Source organism: Rattus norvegicus, chromosome 6 (assembly GCF_036323735.1).
Source record: "Rattus norvegicus strain BN/NHsdMcwi chromosome 6, GRCr8, whole genome shotgun sequence".
Taxonomy (NCBI): Eukaryota; Metazoa; Chordata; class Mammalia; order Rodentia; family Muridae; genus Rattus; species Rattus norvegicus.
Genome location: NC_086024.1, coordinates 80,908,419 through 80,923,024, shown reverse-complemented (window position 1 = coordinate 80,923,024; position 14,606 = coordinate 80,908,419). Strand labels below are relative to the sequence as shown.

Genomic DNA, 14,606 nt, shown 5'->3' with positions numbered 1-14,606 from the left:
TGGCTGGCAGTTGTAGCCTCTCTGTTAACAGCACTTTTATCACTAAGCTCATCTGTCCTTCTCTGCAGTTACACAAACACACACATTCTTTAAACATAGCACCAAGCATTCTGGGGTTAGCAGCCAAATGAAGCAGATGAGTGGATTTTTGTTAATAAGGAAAGAGGTATTATAATATTATTGTTAGTTGATGCGATTTTCAACAAAATGTTAATTTTTTTAACAACTACACACTGAGGCTGTGCACTTATTTTTGAATGGCCTGCTCTTCTCCCCAAAACTGTCCGTGAAGGTCTAGTTCTCCATGTCTTCTTGTACTGCCTTTTGTTCCATCCCTTCTTATTGTCTATTAATAAGTTATTTTTTCTTACCAGAAACTGATGGTGCCTGATGTGTTGAGATTTCAATGCATGAGACTTGTCTGTATTTTAATGCACTTTGTCACCCTGTCCCACATCACAACGGCGTTGATGTCCCATTTAAGCAGAGTATCACTTGTTCCATTTTAAAAGTCCTTCAGTGATTTTAGCATACACGAGTGCTTCTCCTGCTGCACACACATTAGTCTGACATTGGTGTCCTGCTGTATGCTCTGGTGCTGACTGCATTGTCTGCATTGCTCCTTCGTTCTCTGGTTCTTGCCTAATGAACAAAGATTTCCCTAATGAATAAACCTTCCCCTAATGATAAAGATTTCAGGGGACCAATCACTGGGCGAGGAGTAGGCGGGACTTCCGGTCAGAGAAGGGAAGCGAGGAGGCAGGAAAAGGTTTTTGGATGGGGAGAGCATGGTTTAGGTGGCAGATCCGCCAGGATTCACATCGGAGGAGTTTAACTTGGAATGGCTTACAAAATTAGGATGCTAGTTGCTGGGTCCAGCGATTATGCTACCTGTTGATTCTAAACTAAGTTTGTGTGGTTTTTCCTTCTGTGGTGACTCAGCTGGGTTCCAGAGAGAAAGGTGCAAATCAGCTAGCCCTATGAATTTAGATACATGGGGCTGGCATGGCAGTAATCCCTCATGGGGATTTAGCAAATTGGGTAGAGAGATTTAGGAACTCCAGGTCAGAGAATCCGACAAAATGAGAACAGGCCAGCATCACTGGTGCCCTGCCAGCTTAGTGTGGGATTGTGTCTGTTGTTGTTGTTGTTGTTGTTATTATTATTATTATTATTATTATTATTATTAGTTCATGCAATATTAGAGTTCCTTACATAATAATTCAAAATATATTTATCTTCTTGTATCTGTTGAGGCCTGTTTTTTGACCGAGTATATGGTCAGTTTTAGAGAAGGTACCATGAGATGTTGAGAACGAGGTATATTCTTTTGTTTTAGGATGGACTGTCCTATAGATATCTGTTAAATCCACTTGGTCCATAGCTTCTGTTAGTTTCACTGTGTCTCTGTTCAGTTTCTGTCTATTGATGAGAGTGGAGTGTTAAAATCTCCCACTATCATTGTGTGAGGTGTAATGTGTACTTTGAGCTTTAGTAAAGTTTCTTTTTTGAATGTGGGTGGCCTTACATTTGGAGCATAGATGTTCAGAAGGAGCAATTTGCAAATTCATTTGGAGTAACAAAGAACCCAGGAGAGCAACAACTATTTTCAACAATAAGAGAACTTCTGGAGGAATCACCATCCCTGACCTCAATCTGAATTATAGATCAATAATGATAAAAATAAAACTGCATGGTATTGGTACAGAGACAGGCAGGTAGATCAATGTAATAGAATTGAGGACACAGAAATTAACCCACACACCTACGTCACTTGATCTTTGACAAAGAAGCTAAAACCATCCAGTGGAAAAAAGCATTTTCAACAAATGGTGTTGGTTCAACTGGAAGAATGGTTCAGCATTTAGAAGAATGCAAATTGATCCATTCTTATTGCCCTGTACAAAGGGCAAGTCCAAGTGGATCAAGGACTTCCACATAAAACCAGATACACTGAAACTAATAGGAGAGAGAGTGGGGAAGAGCCTCGAACACAAGAGCACAGGGGAAAATTTCCTGAATCAATGGCTCTAAGATCAAGAATCAACAATTGGGGGGCTGGAGAGATGGCTCAGTGGTTAAGAGCACTGACTGCTCTTCCAGAGGTCCTGAGTTCAAATCCCAGCAACCACATAGAGGCTCACAACCATCTGTAATGGAATCCAATGTCCTCTTCTGATGTGTCTGAAGACAGCTACAGTATCCCCATATACATAAAATAAATAAATGAATACTACTTCTAAAAGAAGAATCAACAAATAGGACCTGTAATAGGCTTCTGTAAGGCAAAGACACTGTCATTAGGACAAAACGGCAACCAACAGATTGGGGAAAGATCTTTACCAATCCTACATCTGATAGAGGGCTAATATCCAATATATACAAAGAACTCAAGAAGTCAGACTCCAGAGAGCCAAATAACCCGGAATTACTCCTGTCTAAAGGAAATACAGGGACAAAGAATGAAGCAGAGACTGAAGAAAAGGCCATCCAGAGACTGCCCACCAGGGGAATCCATCCCATATGCAGACACCAAACCCAGACACTATTGCTGATGCCAAGAAGTGCTTGCTGACAGGAGCCTGATATAGCTGTCTCCTGAGAGACTCTGACAGATCCTGACCAATACAGATGTGGATGCTTGAAGCCAACGATCAAACTGATCACAGGGAACCCAATGGAGGAGTTAAGGGAAGGACTAAAGGAGCTGAAGGGGCCTTAGCTGGCATCGGTGAGAGGAAAGGCCCTTGGTCCTGTGAAGGTTTGATACCACAGTGTAGAGGAATGGTAGGGCGGTGAGGTGAGAGTGAGTAGGTGGGTCGGTGAATTGGGGCACATCCTCATAGAAGCAGGGTTAAGGTGAGAAAGGATAGGCGTTTTGCAGAGGGAAAACTGGGAAAGGGAATAACATTTGAAAAGTAAATAAATAAAATACCCACATTTTTTAAAGAAGAGAAAGTGTACTAGTAGGAATCTGAGCTGATGAATTAGATTCCTGACCCTCCTTCCCAACTAAGGCTCTACAGGCAGACGTACTATCAAGTATCTCGGATACTGAACTTACACCAGAGGTCTTCTCTGAAAACAGTTTCCACTACTAAACAGTCCTGGAGGACCTTTGACCTTCCAAATTAGCAAAACCTCAAAGGCACAACAGCAGTGTGGGAGGTTGGTGGAGAGACGAACCTGCTGGCACTGCCTGCGGAGGGGGATGCGGCTCATTGGACTTTACAGGGTTTGACGCAGCAGCACGGGCTAAAAGCCTTCAAGTACAATGCACATTTCCACCACCTCACTTGTGATCATTTTGGAGCTGGGGAGATGTGTCCATTATCAATATCCCAGAAACCTGAGAGCGTGTCCACAGGAAGAATGGCGAAGGAGGGACAGGAGTCTAATTCAAGGGCGCTCAGCAGTTAAGCACACTTGATGTTCCTCCGGAGGACCAGTTTGGCTCCAAGCATCCCCATCGGGTGGCTCAGAAACACTTGTAACTCCATCCTCAGGTGGATCTGATGATCTTTTCTGGCTTTTATGAGCACCCAGGCACCCAAGGGAGAGTGCATGAGTGTGTGCATGCCAACACACAACGCAAATATTTTTATAAATGGTAATTTTGTCTGCAGGATTGTATAGCAGTACTGGCTCCATTGTATAGATGAGAAAACTGAGGCACCCACAAGTTAATAAACTGTCACAAGGGCTTGTCTCCCCTTATTCAGAATAATAAAATATAAACATTACACTGGCTTCCCACAGGAGGATCTTATTCTTCTTCTTCTTTGAGAGCTAAATGTGCTGGCACACCGAAATCAGGTCAATACAATATAAGCCAAAATTAGAAGCAACTCTGGGCATGTGTTTCTCTTATGCAGTGGCTTCCTGCTAGCAAGAATGCAGATGTGATAGCTATCTCTGGTGGCCATATTGGACCTTAACATGACCGTGGGAATGAGGTCACAGGTCGTGGGGCTATTAGCTGACAGGAATCTAGATCTTGGCCCTGCCAGATGCCATATCTCTCCTGCACTACCTTTACAAGACTTTTTTTTTGAACAAGGAAGAAATAAACTTTGATGTAGTGTAGGCCACTGTGACTTTGGGTTCCTTGGTTATCTGGATCTGTAAGGTAGCCACAAGGAGATGTGTAAGGCCTGCTACTTACTCCTGGTTTCTTCCTAACACAGGGTTTGGCTAAACTGCTTTGACTTTATCCTAGGGCCAGATTCTATGAATTATGCATTCCGTTTAGCATTTTCAAAAGTTCTCCCTTATAAATGTGTATTTACTGTGTCTTCTCTTAACCCCAAAAAGCAACAAGACAGCCATACATAAAAAAATCCATTATTAGAATAATATTCAATAATCACTGCCCAGAATAACTGTCTGCCGAAGACCATGCAATGAGATGGATCTCAGTAATGCAATAAACATATGAAAGTCTCTCAGTTGACTCAGGCTTTCAATTCTGCATAACCCTATTTCTAAGGATTAAGAGATGAAGAGCTTACGATTTGAAATGTTCTTGAGGGGAAATCTAGCTGAAATGATAAGGTCTGGGCTCCATTGTGATCTGCTCCTGTGTGCCTAATAAATTTGTAGTGAGCCAAGCAGAGAAAGGGGAGGTGGAGCAAGAATTTCATTGATTATATTCTCTGTAAAGGCGAAAGAAGATAGACTACCTCCTTAAAAGGCGTGTGAGTGATAGATTTAGGTTATTAACAAGGCAAGATAAGCCCAATTAGCAATGTGTTGATGCATGTGGGAGAGAATTGCCACAATTAGCCTATAGCCCCACCTAAATTAATGCACTGGCTTTCCCCTCCTGGCATGGGGGAATTCTTGGTAAGAACCAATATATCCCACCTTGCTGAGAATTTCCAACAAGGCCCTAACTCAGCATACACAATGAGAAGGACTGTGTGTATATCAATCAAAATGGCTTGTCTTCACCTAAAAAAAAAAAAAAAGATGGAGACTCAGAATTCCTAGCCATAGCCAAGGAGAGAAAATACAGGTATTTACTTCGAGAACAGACGAAGGCTTTCCAACAAATATGAGTACTAAGGAGAAACATTAGCAGGTCTGTTACTCAGCCTTGTTCAACAGGAAAGATTTATTTTTTTATGCAAAATCAAACTAGCGTAGGTTAGCAGAATCGGGAGTGCTTGAATGAATATTACAGGCTAGTGATCACATAAACAGCCTCTGGTGTGATAAGTGTCATTTTTCCTGAGTAGCCTTTTATCTGATGAGTGGAGTAGCTTAGGTCTACAGACGAAATCCCATCTCATACCCATGTCCAGTAACAGCAGGAAGCCACGAGAATGATCCCAGTCTGTGATGACTTTCTCTGGGTCTACCTGGTTTAGTCCCAGAAGTGATCATGAAGGGGCTACATGGCCAACCTACCGTGGGAAGGTCCTCTTACCACAGAGACCTAAAAGCAGAGGAGTTATGGTGAGAAATAATCTCCATATTTGATGTCGGGGTCTTAAGGTCTGAAGGGGAAGAGGAAAGGAAGACAAAGGGAAGGAGAGAATGGAAAGGCCAATCAACGTGGCATAAGACAAGTCACAGCTATTCCACACTGCCTGTCAAGGGTACTCAAATAGTCTAATCCCAAGTAAATTGGCCGCTGGGCCTACCAATAGTCACTTTCCTCACTGAGGTCTCAGTCTTCTTATCTGTAGTATGGGGTTTATGTGCGTGCGTGTGCACATGTGTGTGATAAGCTTCCAGATCAACGCATTACTTTAGAGCAAAATAAGGTCAAGAAACACTATGAGTAATTAATCACCAGAACTCTGAAAGTTCTTTCCTATGTAATAACAGCACAAAGTAAAATACATCCAAGGCAGTGTGAGCAGTGAGGAGGTGTTTCATTTTGATGGTATTTAACCTTTCATTCTATGGTGATCCAAAGAAACACAATGGAAACATGTCTGACTAATTCCATCAAGCCATTCCTCCCCACTTTGGTGAGACAAAGATTCAACGTTCAACACAGTTTGAAATGAAGAAAGAACCTTAGAATGTCAGCCCTAAGATGAAACACGTGTCCAAAACAATTATAAAATGCACTGTGTAGTCATTAGACTGTTTTCATTTGGGATAAGAGACGCTTAACCACAACTGTAATTGGCTAGTTTTCAAGATTTTGATTTTACTGTCAAAACTGTTTATCTACCCATCCTTAAAACCCACATGTTTACTTATCCTGCTTCAAAACAAACACTGTAAAAATTACAGCTGCCTAGCTTCAGGCTGTTAAGAGCTACAGGATGGCTGACTTCAAGGGCAACCAAATACTGTACTTTTCAGTAATAAGAAAGTTTCTCATGTATAATAAGTTGATGTGTAACTTACCTGGGCAATTTAGTTGATTCAAACCACTATCAAGGCAGTCGGATTGCTCTTAGCCTTCCATCAACCTTATACATTACACCAATGTTTTCACTTGTATAAGCTTTCTGTCCCCCACCCCCCGTTTCACTCAGAGTAAATAAAAATCATCACGTGAGGGTATCAACAAGATCACCTTGTTAAAGCCTTGAGAGCAGGTGTTGGGACAGAAGGGGAGTTGAGGGATGAATTTAGCCAATGGGAAGGATGTAGGAAATAGTGTTATGGAAGCCCAGTTCAAGCTAACTTAAATACATAAATTTAAAAGACAGTAAGTAAACTTTCCATCTTCCTTTTCCAGCTGGGGAACATGTGAGCAGACAACAGAGCCATCTCCCTCCCCAGCACCAGTCTTCTCAGTGAGGCTACGTCTGACCCTTCCTAGACAGGTTTTTGAAGCTCGTGTTGAAATTTCACCTGCTCCTCCAACCATTTGGGGAAAAATATGAACTGAGATTCTTCTGAAATTATCCTCTGCCTTTACCAACATTTAACATACTTGTAACCTTAGACAGTAGACCATTCGTGTTTGTAGTACACATTGCAAAAATAATTACAGGCTGGTCTCATCTTTCTAGAACCTCGTCTGCTCACAGGGCAGAAGAATAAAACCACCAACTCTTACACTGTGTACAACCTGGCTTTAAATAACTTCAGTTTTGTTGAGTGTGTTGTTCTTGTTGTTTTTGCAAAGTGCTATCTAATTAAAATAGGAAGATATTTAATAATTAACACTAAGCTTCCAAACGAAACCTGCTAAAGCTGATTGTACCCCCCACTGAGCAACGCAGGTCCTGATGCCATTCCTCCTAATTTCCCCGCTGTAACTAGATGGTAGGATTTGTATTGCTGACACACCATGTTTTGATTGTAGGACATGGAGAAATCAAACCAGAACTGATGGGAAAACTTCCTCCCTGCAGGATAGCTTTCTTGGTGACAAGAGGAGCTATATAGCTGCTGAGCAAAAAAAAAAAAAAAAAAAAAAACATCAATTTACCTACACAGCTCGGAAACTGCGCTGTGAGATCAACCTACCAGGCAAGACACGCCCACAGGTGCAGTGACTGTTACTGGGGTAACCAATTGTTTTCTGACCAGAGTCAAAGTCTGCTCCACAGGAGGTTAGTCATGCCTGGCACTGTAAACCTGGTCAAAAGCCTGTATCTGGGGACGACAGCTGGCCTAGTGGGGCAACCTACTACTGGTTTGCTAGAGGCATGTGCCTTCTATTCGTTATGTTTAATATAGATTAGGGATGCTCTCAAACTTGGTGAGAGGGGCTTCTTTGTAGAATGGGTAGCAGGCAATGCAGGGGCTCCTAATTTGTCAAAACGGATCTAAACAACTAAACAGAAGACAGAAAACACTGCAACTGCTGGAAGAAGAAAGAAAGAAAGGCAAGTGTCCTACCTGATAGAGGTGTAGGAATGAACATCCTGAGTAAGGCTTCAGCAGTCCAAGAATTAAGACCAACCACTGATGGGTGGGACTTCATGAAATGAAGACGCTTCTGCACAGCTGAAGAAGCCATTGACCAGGAAGCCATTGACCAGAAGATGAAGCCCGCAGACGCAGAGTATTTACCATTCATCTGACAGAGAGGTAACCTCCAGAATATACCAAGAACTCAAAAAAGCCAAGACTTTAAAAAGTGAGAGAGCAAGAGAGAACGGGAGAGAGCGGAGGGTGGGGAGAGAGAGAGAGAGAGAGAGAGAGAGAGAGAGAGAGAGAGAGAGAGAAGGACAGAGCGAGAGAGTGAGAAAGATTTGAAAAAATGGGTCGTGAACAGAGAATTCTTAAGAGAAAAAAATGCCATGAAATATCTAAAAAAAAAAAAAACTTTTCATTGTCTCTAGCAATTAGGGAAGTGCAAATGAAGACCTTTGAGATCCACCTTATCCAAGTCGGAATGGCAAAGATCAACGGAACATCTGACAGCATATGCTCGCCCGAGCGGGTGCAGAGAAAAGGAGCCTTCACTGTTGGTGGGACTGCAAACTGGTGCAGCCACTGTGAAATCAATGTGAAGATTTCTTAAACGCTAACAATAATCTGCTGTATGTATGTATGGCCCAGTTACACCACTTCTAGGCATAAGCCCAAAGGATTCGACAGCCTTCTCCACAGACACTCGCTCTGCTGTGCTCATTGTTGCTCTTTTCCCAATAGCTAGGAGAAGGAGACGACCCGAAAGAATGTCCTACAGCTGATAAGTGAATAATGAAAAGGTGGTAATATACACACTGTGGAATATTATTCAGCTCTGAAGAAAACAAAGTCATGAACTTTGCAGTTAATGAAAGAAACTAGAAAAGACCAATCTGAGTGAAGTGGTCCAGACTTGGCAAAGGTCACGTGTTCTCTCTTACTGGAGGATCCTAGCTCCAAATCTTCAGATGTTGAGCACAGAGCCTGTAGTAACTACAGAAACTAGGAGGGTAAAACGGGACCACTGGCAGTTGTCTTAGCCATTGTTCTATCTCTGTGAACGGACACCATGACCAGGGCAATATAAGCATTTAACTGGGGCTGGCTTACAGTTCAGAGGTTCAGTCCTCCATCATCATCATGGCCGGAAGCACAGCCGCGTGCAGGGAAACGTGGTACTGGAGAAGGAGCTGACAAGTTTTACATCTAGACCAGCAGGCCACAGGAAAAAGACAGCCCCTGTGACTAGCTTGGGCTTGTCAGACTTCAAAGTCACTCCCAGTGACACACTTCCTCCAACAAGGCCACACCATCAAGTCCTCATCAAGTGGTGCCATTTCCTGATGACTAAGCATTGGAACATATGAGCCTATAGGGGCCGCTCTTACTCAACCATCACACCAATGGGCAGGAGGGTGGGGGTAGGCAATAGAGAGGGGAATAGCAGGGAAGAGAAGGGGCTCATGAGGGAAGCGGGAGGGTGGTCAATACAGAAAAAGGTGGGGGTGGGTAAAATAACGATACGGATGACTGAAAATAGCAAGAAGTCATTCTATTAACTATTTGCCTTTGAAAAATCCTATCATGAACATAACTCAGTGTATAAATGAACTTTTCTCATTTGGACTGATATTGCTCCCTCCAAGACTAACGGCACCTAACAATATATATATATATATATATATATATATATATATACATATATATATATATCAGAAATGAGAAGCCCTCTTAGAGGTGGAAGTTAAGTCTTATCCCTGAAGGCACCATGCCTGTTAGTTAAGAAAGAGTTAAGAAGCTGACCTGAATGTCCCCTCCCTGAGGCCTACTTTCATGGTACCAAAAGGCACAGCACAGGCTTCCAAAGGAGAAAGGCAGCCTTCAGCCCTATCCTGATAAGATGCCTACGAAACCCACCACGGCGTAACTCTTGTAGTGAGTTGGCACTTTTTCTCTTTGCTAGTGTACAAATATAATGCTATAAATTTCCTCCTCTGCTTTACTTCATCTGGGACCCACACATTTTTGACATTTTGTTTTTATCAAAATTCATCTCAGTGTATTGTTTTTCTCTCTGTGACACGTCCTCTTTGGTCTTCTTTGACCTAGAACTTACTCCAAATTATACTGTCTAGTTTCCTACTGTTTGATGATGTTCTTATCTGTGGATTTCTAGTTGGATTCCCATATGGTTACAGAAAACACTGCAATTATTTTAATTATTTCACTTTTGCCAGGATTATTTTATGGTTCATTCCATTATATGGTTCATTTTACTGTATGATCCTTTGGCAGGGACAAATCGGGTATTTGGCTATTGCTGGGGGAGTCTCTTAACCAGTTCTTAAAAGAGGAATGTTAAGAGTCTTCAGTTAGGGCTGGAGAGATGGCTCAGAGGTTAAGAGCACTGACTGCTCTTCCTGAGGTCCTGAGTTCAATTCCCAGCAACCACATGGTGGCTCACAACCATCTGTAATGGGATCTGATGCCCTCTTCTGGTGTGTCTGAAGACAGCTGCAGTGTACTCATATAAGTAAAATAAATAAATCTTTGAAAAGATGAGCCTTCAGCTAAAATTTCAGACTTCCTATTGGTTTTTCTTCTTACGTTACACAGCTCTCTTACTAATTACATACACACGTAGGATCCTTTGTCTTCTTGGCAGGTTGATTCTTTTTTGTAAGTCTATACTAGTTATCTACCTTCTCTGATAGTAATACAGACACTCCTCCTTTCTCTTGGTAAGTGAATGATATATTTCACCTTTATTTTAACTACATATATGATCATGTCAGAGATCATTTCTGATTGACAATATCTAGTTGGGTCACATCAGTTCAATCCTTGTCTTTCAACTGATGTATTTAGACCACATATACTTGGTGGTACCTTACAGTTTAAGTCTCCTGTTTCGGTGCTTTATTTTCCTTTATATATACGTGTGTGTGTGTGTGTGTGTGTGTGTGTGTGTGTGTGTGTGTGTGTGTAGTGGTGTGTTAGTACTTTTCTTGTTGCTATGACAAAAATAACCTGATGAAAACAACTTAGGAGCAGAAAAGTTTATTTTGGCTCACAGTCCCCACTCTATCACAGCAAAAAAAAAGGCAAGAGTTTGAGGAAGCTGCTCACACTGTGTCAACAGAAAGTACAGAAGCTAGGTGTGCTCATCCAGTGGTCTCCTTTTTGTGCAGTCTAGGGCCCAAGCCCAGGGAATGGTGCCACCACTGTAGGATGGCTCCTCCCACCCCAATTAACCTAAAGGAAACAATCCCTCACAGGCATGCTCAGAGACTAACTTAAGATAATCCCTCACAGGCATGCTCAGAGACTAACTTAAGATAATCCCTCACAGGCATGCTCAGAGACTAACTTAAGATAATCCCTCACAGGCATGCTCAGAGACTAACTTAAGATAATCCCTCACAGGCATGCTCAGAGACTAACTTAAGATAATCCCTCACAGGCATGCTCAGAGACTAACTTAAGATAATCCCTCACAGGCAGGCTTCCCCTCCCCTCCTTCCTCTGGCATGTACAACTCAAGTTCCCATATTAATATTTTTGAGAGTCACCACCAAAGCAAAGTGTGTATCACAAAGAAACTATCTTACACATGACTGTATAGCGTGTTTCCAATGAGGGAAATATATTTAATAAATGGTGTTCTGGACATAACTCTGACCCAACTTCTGGAGTAAGATAACTGGGGTTAAAATCCCAACTCTACCATACGTTAGCTTTGGCTGTGCAAATTTACGAACTTCACCAAACTATAAGGCTTCCCAGGAAGCAACCATTTCACATGGAAAATCCCACTTCTTTCCTACATAAAGCAAATCTTCTAATGGTATCCACCGACCTGATGCCATTCTGGACATCAGCCTCCAGTGTCCCGATACACATTTGAGCACCCACACAAATATGCATACACATGAGAGATAGAGAAAATATTTGTATAACATGTGTCGTGGTGCTTGGCATGCAATATGCACTTACGAGTGTCTAAACTTAGAAATGACTAAGAAAATGTTTTAAGAAAATAGAACCCACTTAAAAAATTATATTATGTTGTTAGTGTAAGTTATATGTAATAGTGATGATTTTCTTGGCCTATGAAGTCATTTTTCTGTAAATCATGACTAATTAGGCTAAATTAGAAAGAGTAAAATCTTTCCACATCATGCCAGTTCTCATGTTTCAGTACTAAGTAATGACAGTTGTTGTACAGGAAGGCCACTAGTAATGTAGCATGCTGGTGGTCAGCAAATGTTCTTTGAATCCATTTTTGACGCTAAAACCAATGTAAAATCAACCCCACAAAGACAAATACAAACATTCAAAATTCAAATAAGAAGCAAAGACCTTCCATAACACTTTGGGACTCGTCGTCTCATCATATAGACTGAAATACGCACAATGAAATGTTACGTGTGCATACATGCATGCATACATACATGCACTAAATGTATACATATATGTGTGCTACATGTATGGAAAATATCCAATAGACTATACACCCAGAAGCACTAGTCTAGTTCACCTACTTCCATTGAGATGTCGTAGTTCTGGCCCAGGATGCTCTGTATGAGCTCCTTGATGGTCTGGTCTGAGGCCTGTTGGGCTTCAGACTGCAGAGAGGCGATGATCTCCTCTATGTTCATGGGCAAGTAGCGTGCCCCCTGCAAAGATCCTGTTCCCTGGCTCGTGGAACTCCCCTCACGCCCGGATCTGGACGAGGGCTTGTGATGCCACCGCATGATCTCTCGCTGGAAGTGGGTGCGGATCCGCAGCCTGCGCAAACGCGCGTTTTCCTCGGCTTCGCTGCTCAGGCTAGACAGGGAGCTGGCGTGTCTGTAGCGGGAGGAGGCCATGTCGATCAAGGGCGATCCGTGCGAGGGGCTCTTGGACACGCGCTTGGCCACGGGCACCTCCCGGGGCTTCCCGCGCAGCCTCCTCCGACGCGAGCGCGGCCGCAGCAGAAACACGGATCGGGCAGTGCCAAACTGCGGGGCGATGGCCGGCGCCTCCTTGCAGGGCGGGTACCGCCGGAACGCCGAGCTCCGCAGGTAGAATTCCCGCGGGCGGAATGGCTGAGGCTTCCCAGGGCTGCCTCGCGCGCTGTGCGGCGCCCCCTGCAGGTCGGCCGCAACGGGGCGCTCCCCGCTCAGCACCCTAGACGACAGCTTGGCTGAGGATGGCTTAGCGGAGGACGAAGACTTGGCTGCCCAGGACACGTGCCCCTTCTTCGTCGAACTGCTGCCTGCTGTGCCCGGACGTTCTTCCGCCTCCTGGTCCTGGAGATCATCCTCAGAACCTGCATCCAAAACCGACCTGGCGGCCAGCCTCTGCCTCAATTGCTCATAATCCTTCTTGGTCTTCTGGCGAATTTTCTCAAGCTCTTTGAACATGTACGATTCATCTCTGGCTGTCAGTCCGAAGTGCTTTGGGATGGTGGACATCTTGACGAACTGGACCTGTAAAACATGCCCCCCCAATTATATATTAAAATATATATTTAACAAAACTTAGGTTAATAAAATTCCAGTTCTGCAAAGTGTCTCGGGATAGAATGTATCGTGTCTACGTCCTTTCCCATGATCCATGAAAGCCCTCTATAAACCAGTAAGTTGCCACCCTTCTATATATCAACATCGCTCTGGGGACAAAAGAGCCTTGCACACGGCTCATCTGAGACCATAAGAAAATACGGATATTTACATTACTATTTATAACAATAGCAAAATTACAATTACAAAGTAGCAAGGAGAAAAATATTATGGATGGGGTCACCACAGCATGAGGAACTGTATTAAAAGGTGGCAGATTAGGAAGGCTGAGAACTACTACTCTAAACTAGCTATATTTTTTTCAGGGATAATTTCTAAGCCCCTTGGGACCTATTTTAACATTGCTTTGGACTGCAGTGTTGTGCCCCATTTCCAACCAAGCAAGACTCCCAGAGGTGTAGGCACGGAAAGCTAAAGAAGTGGAGATCATAGAGAATAGGGATCTCCAACCGTACCTCCGTGCCCCGCGGCTTGGACTGGGCCAGCAAACATGCTTTTCAATAATTTGGAAGTTTCTCAAAAATATAAAATTAAAACGGACAAGTTTAAATCGGGACCTTAACACATACAAATTTCTTTTGGGAGAGAAAGTGGGGGCTCTGGTAACATAAGGATCAGATCTCTGCCCTGGGCATATAGTGGCTGTTACCCTTGCTTCTCCCCACGGTCCCAGTGACTTCCTGTGTCCCCATCCCTCACCCAGCTACTCTGCTTACTACTCCACCTGAACTGTGGTATAGTGCAGCAAGGGAGAGAGGAGGCCAGCCTCTAGGCAGGGACTCGGGCTTACTCACAAAGCCTTGGGGATGGCATTATACCAAGCAAGGATAATGGAATGGGGGACCAAGAAGCTCTGCAGCTTCAGCCTGAAGCCTGTAATCGCTACAAGCAGAAAGAAAGCAGACATGACATGGTAACAACTCAGAAGAAGTGGGATCTGGGTGTAGTGTGTAAGCCTGTATTCCTAGCCCTTGGGTAGGTAGAGGCAGGAGGATCGGGACAGTTTTGAGACATGGCTGACCTATATACTAAGTCAAGGCTACACAGCAGTACCCTGCCTGGAAAATGAAAGATCAAAAAAAAGTAAATGGGAACAACTAAAAGCTCATTCAGAAATCTGACACTGTGATAGTTTAGGACAGTAGCTCAGTAGGACTCTCCAAACATGACCGTGAACCTGGGTTTCATCCTAGCTGAAACATA

At 43.3% G+C, this 14,606-nt stretch overlaps 1 protein-coding gene across 15 annotated transcripts in view; it reads right to left on the bottom strand.

The window, feature by feature from the left end:
• Positions 1-14,606, bottom strand: part of Ttc6 (tetratricopeptide repeat domain 6) — a 231,116-nt gene that overhangs the window by 180,146 nt on the left and 36,364 nt on the right. For all 15 annotated transcript variants that reach the window (XR_005505974.2, XR_005505975.2, XR_005505976.2 and 12 more), the window contains exon 2: positions 12,381-13,310. Coding sequence is in view for 12 of the 15 variants with exons in the window: in XM_063262645.1 (XP_063118715.1) it covers positions 12,381-13,295 (915 nt within the window). In the remaining 3 variants the exon portion in view is untranslated. The remainder of the gene's footprint in view (positions 1-12,380; positions 13,311-14,606) is intronic.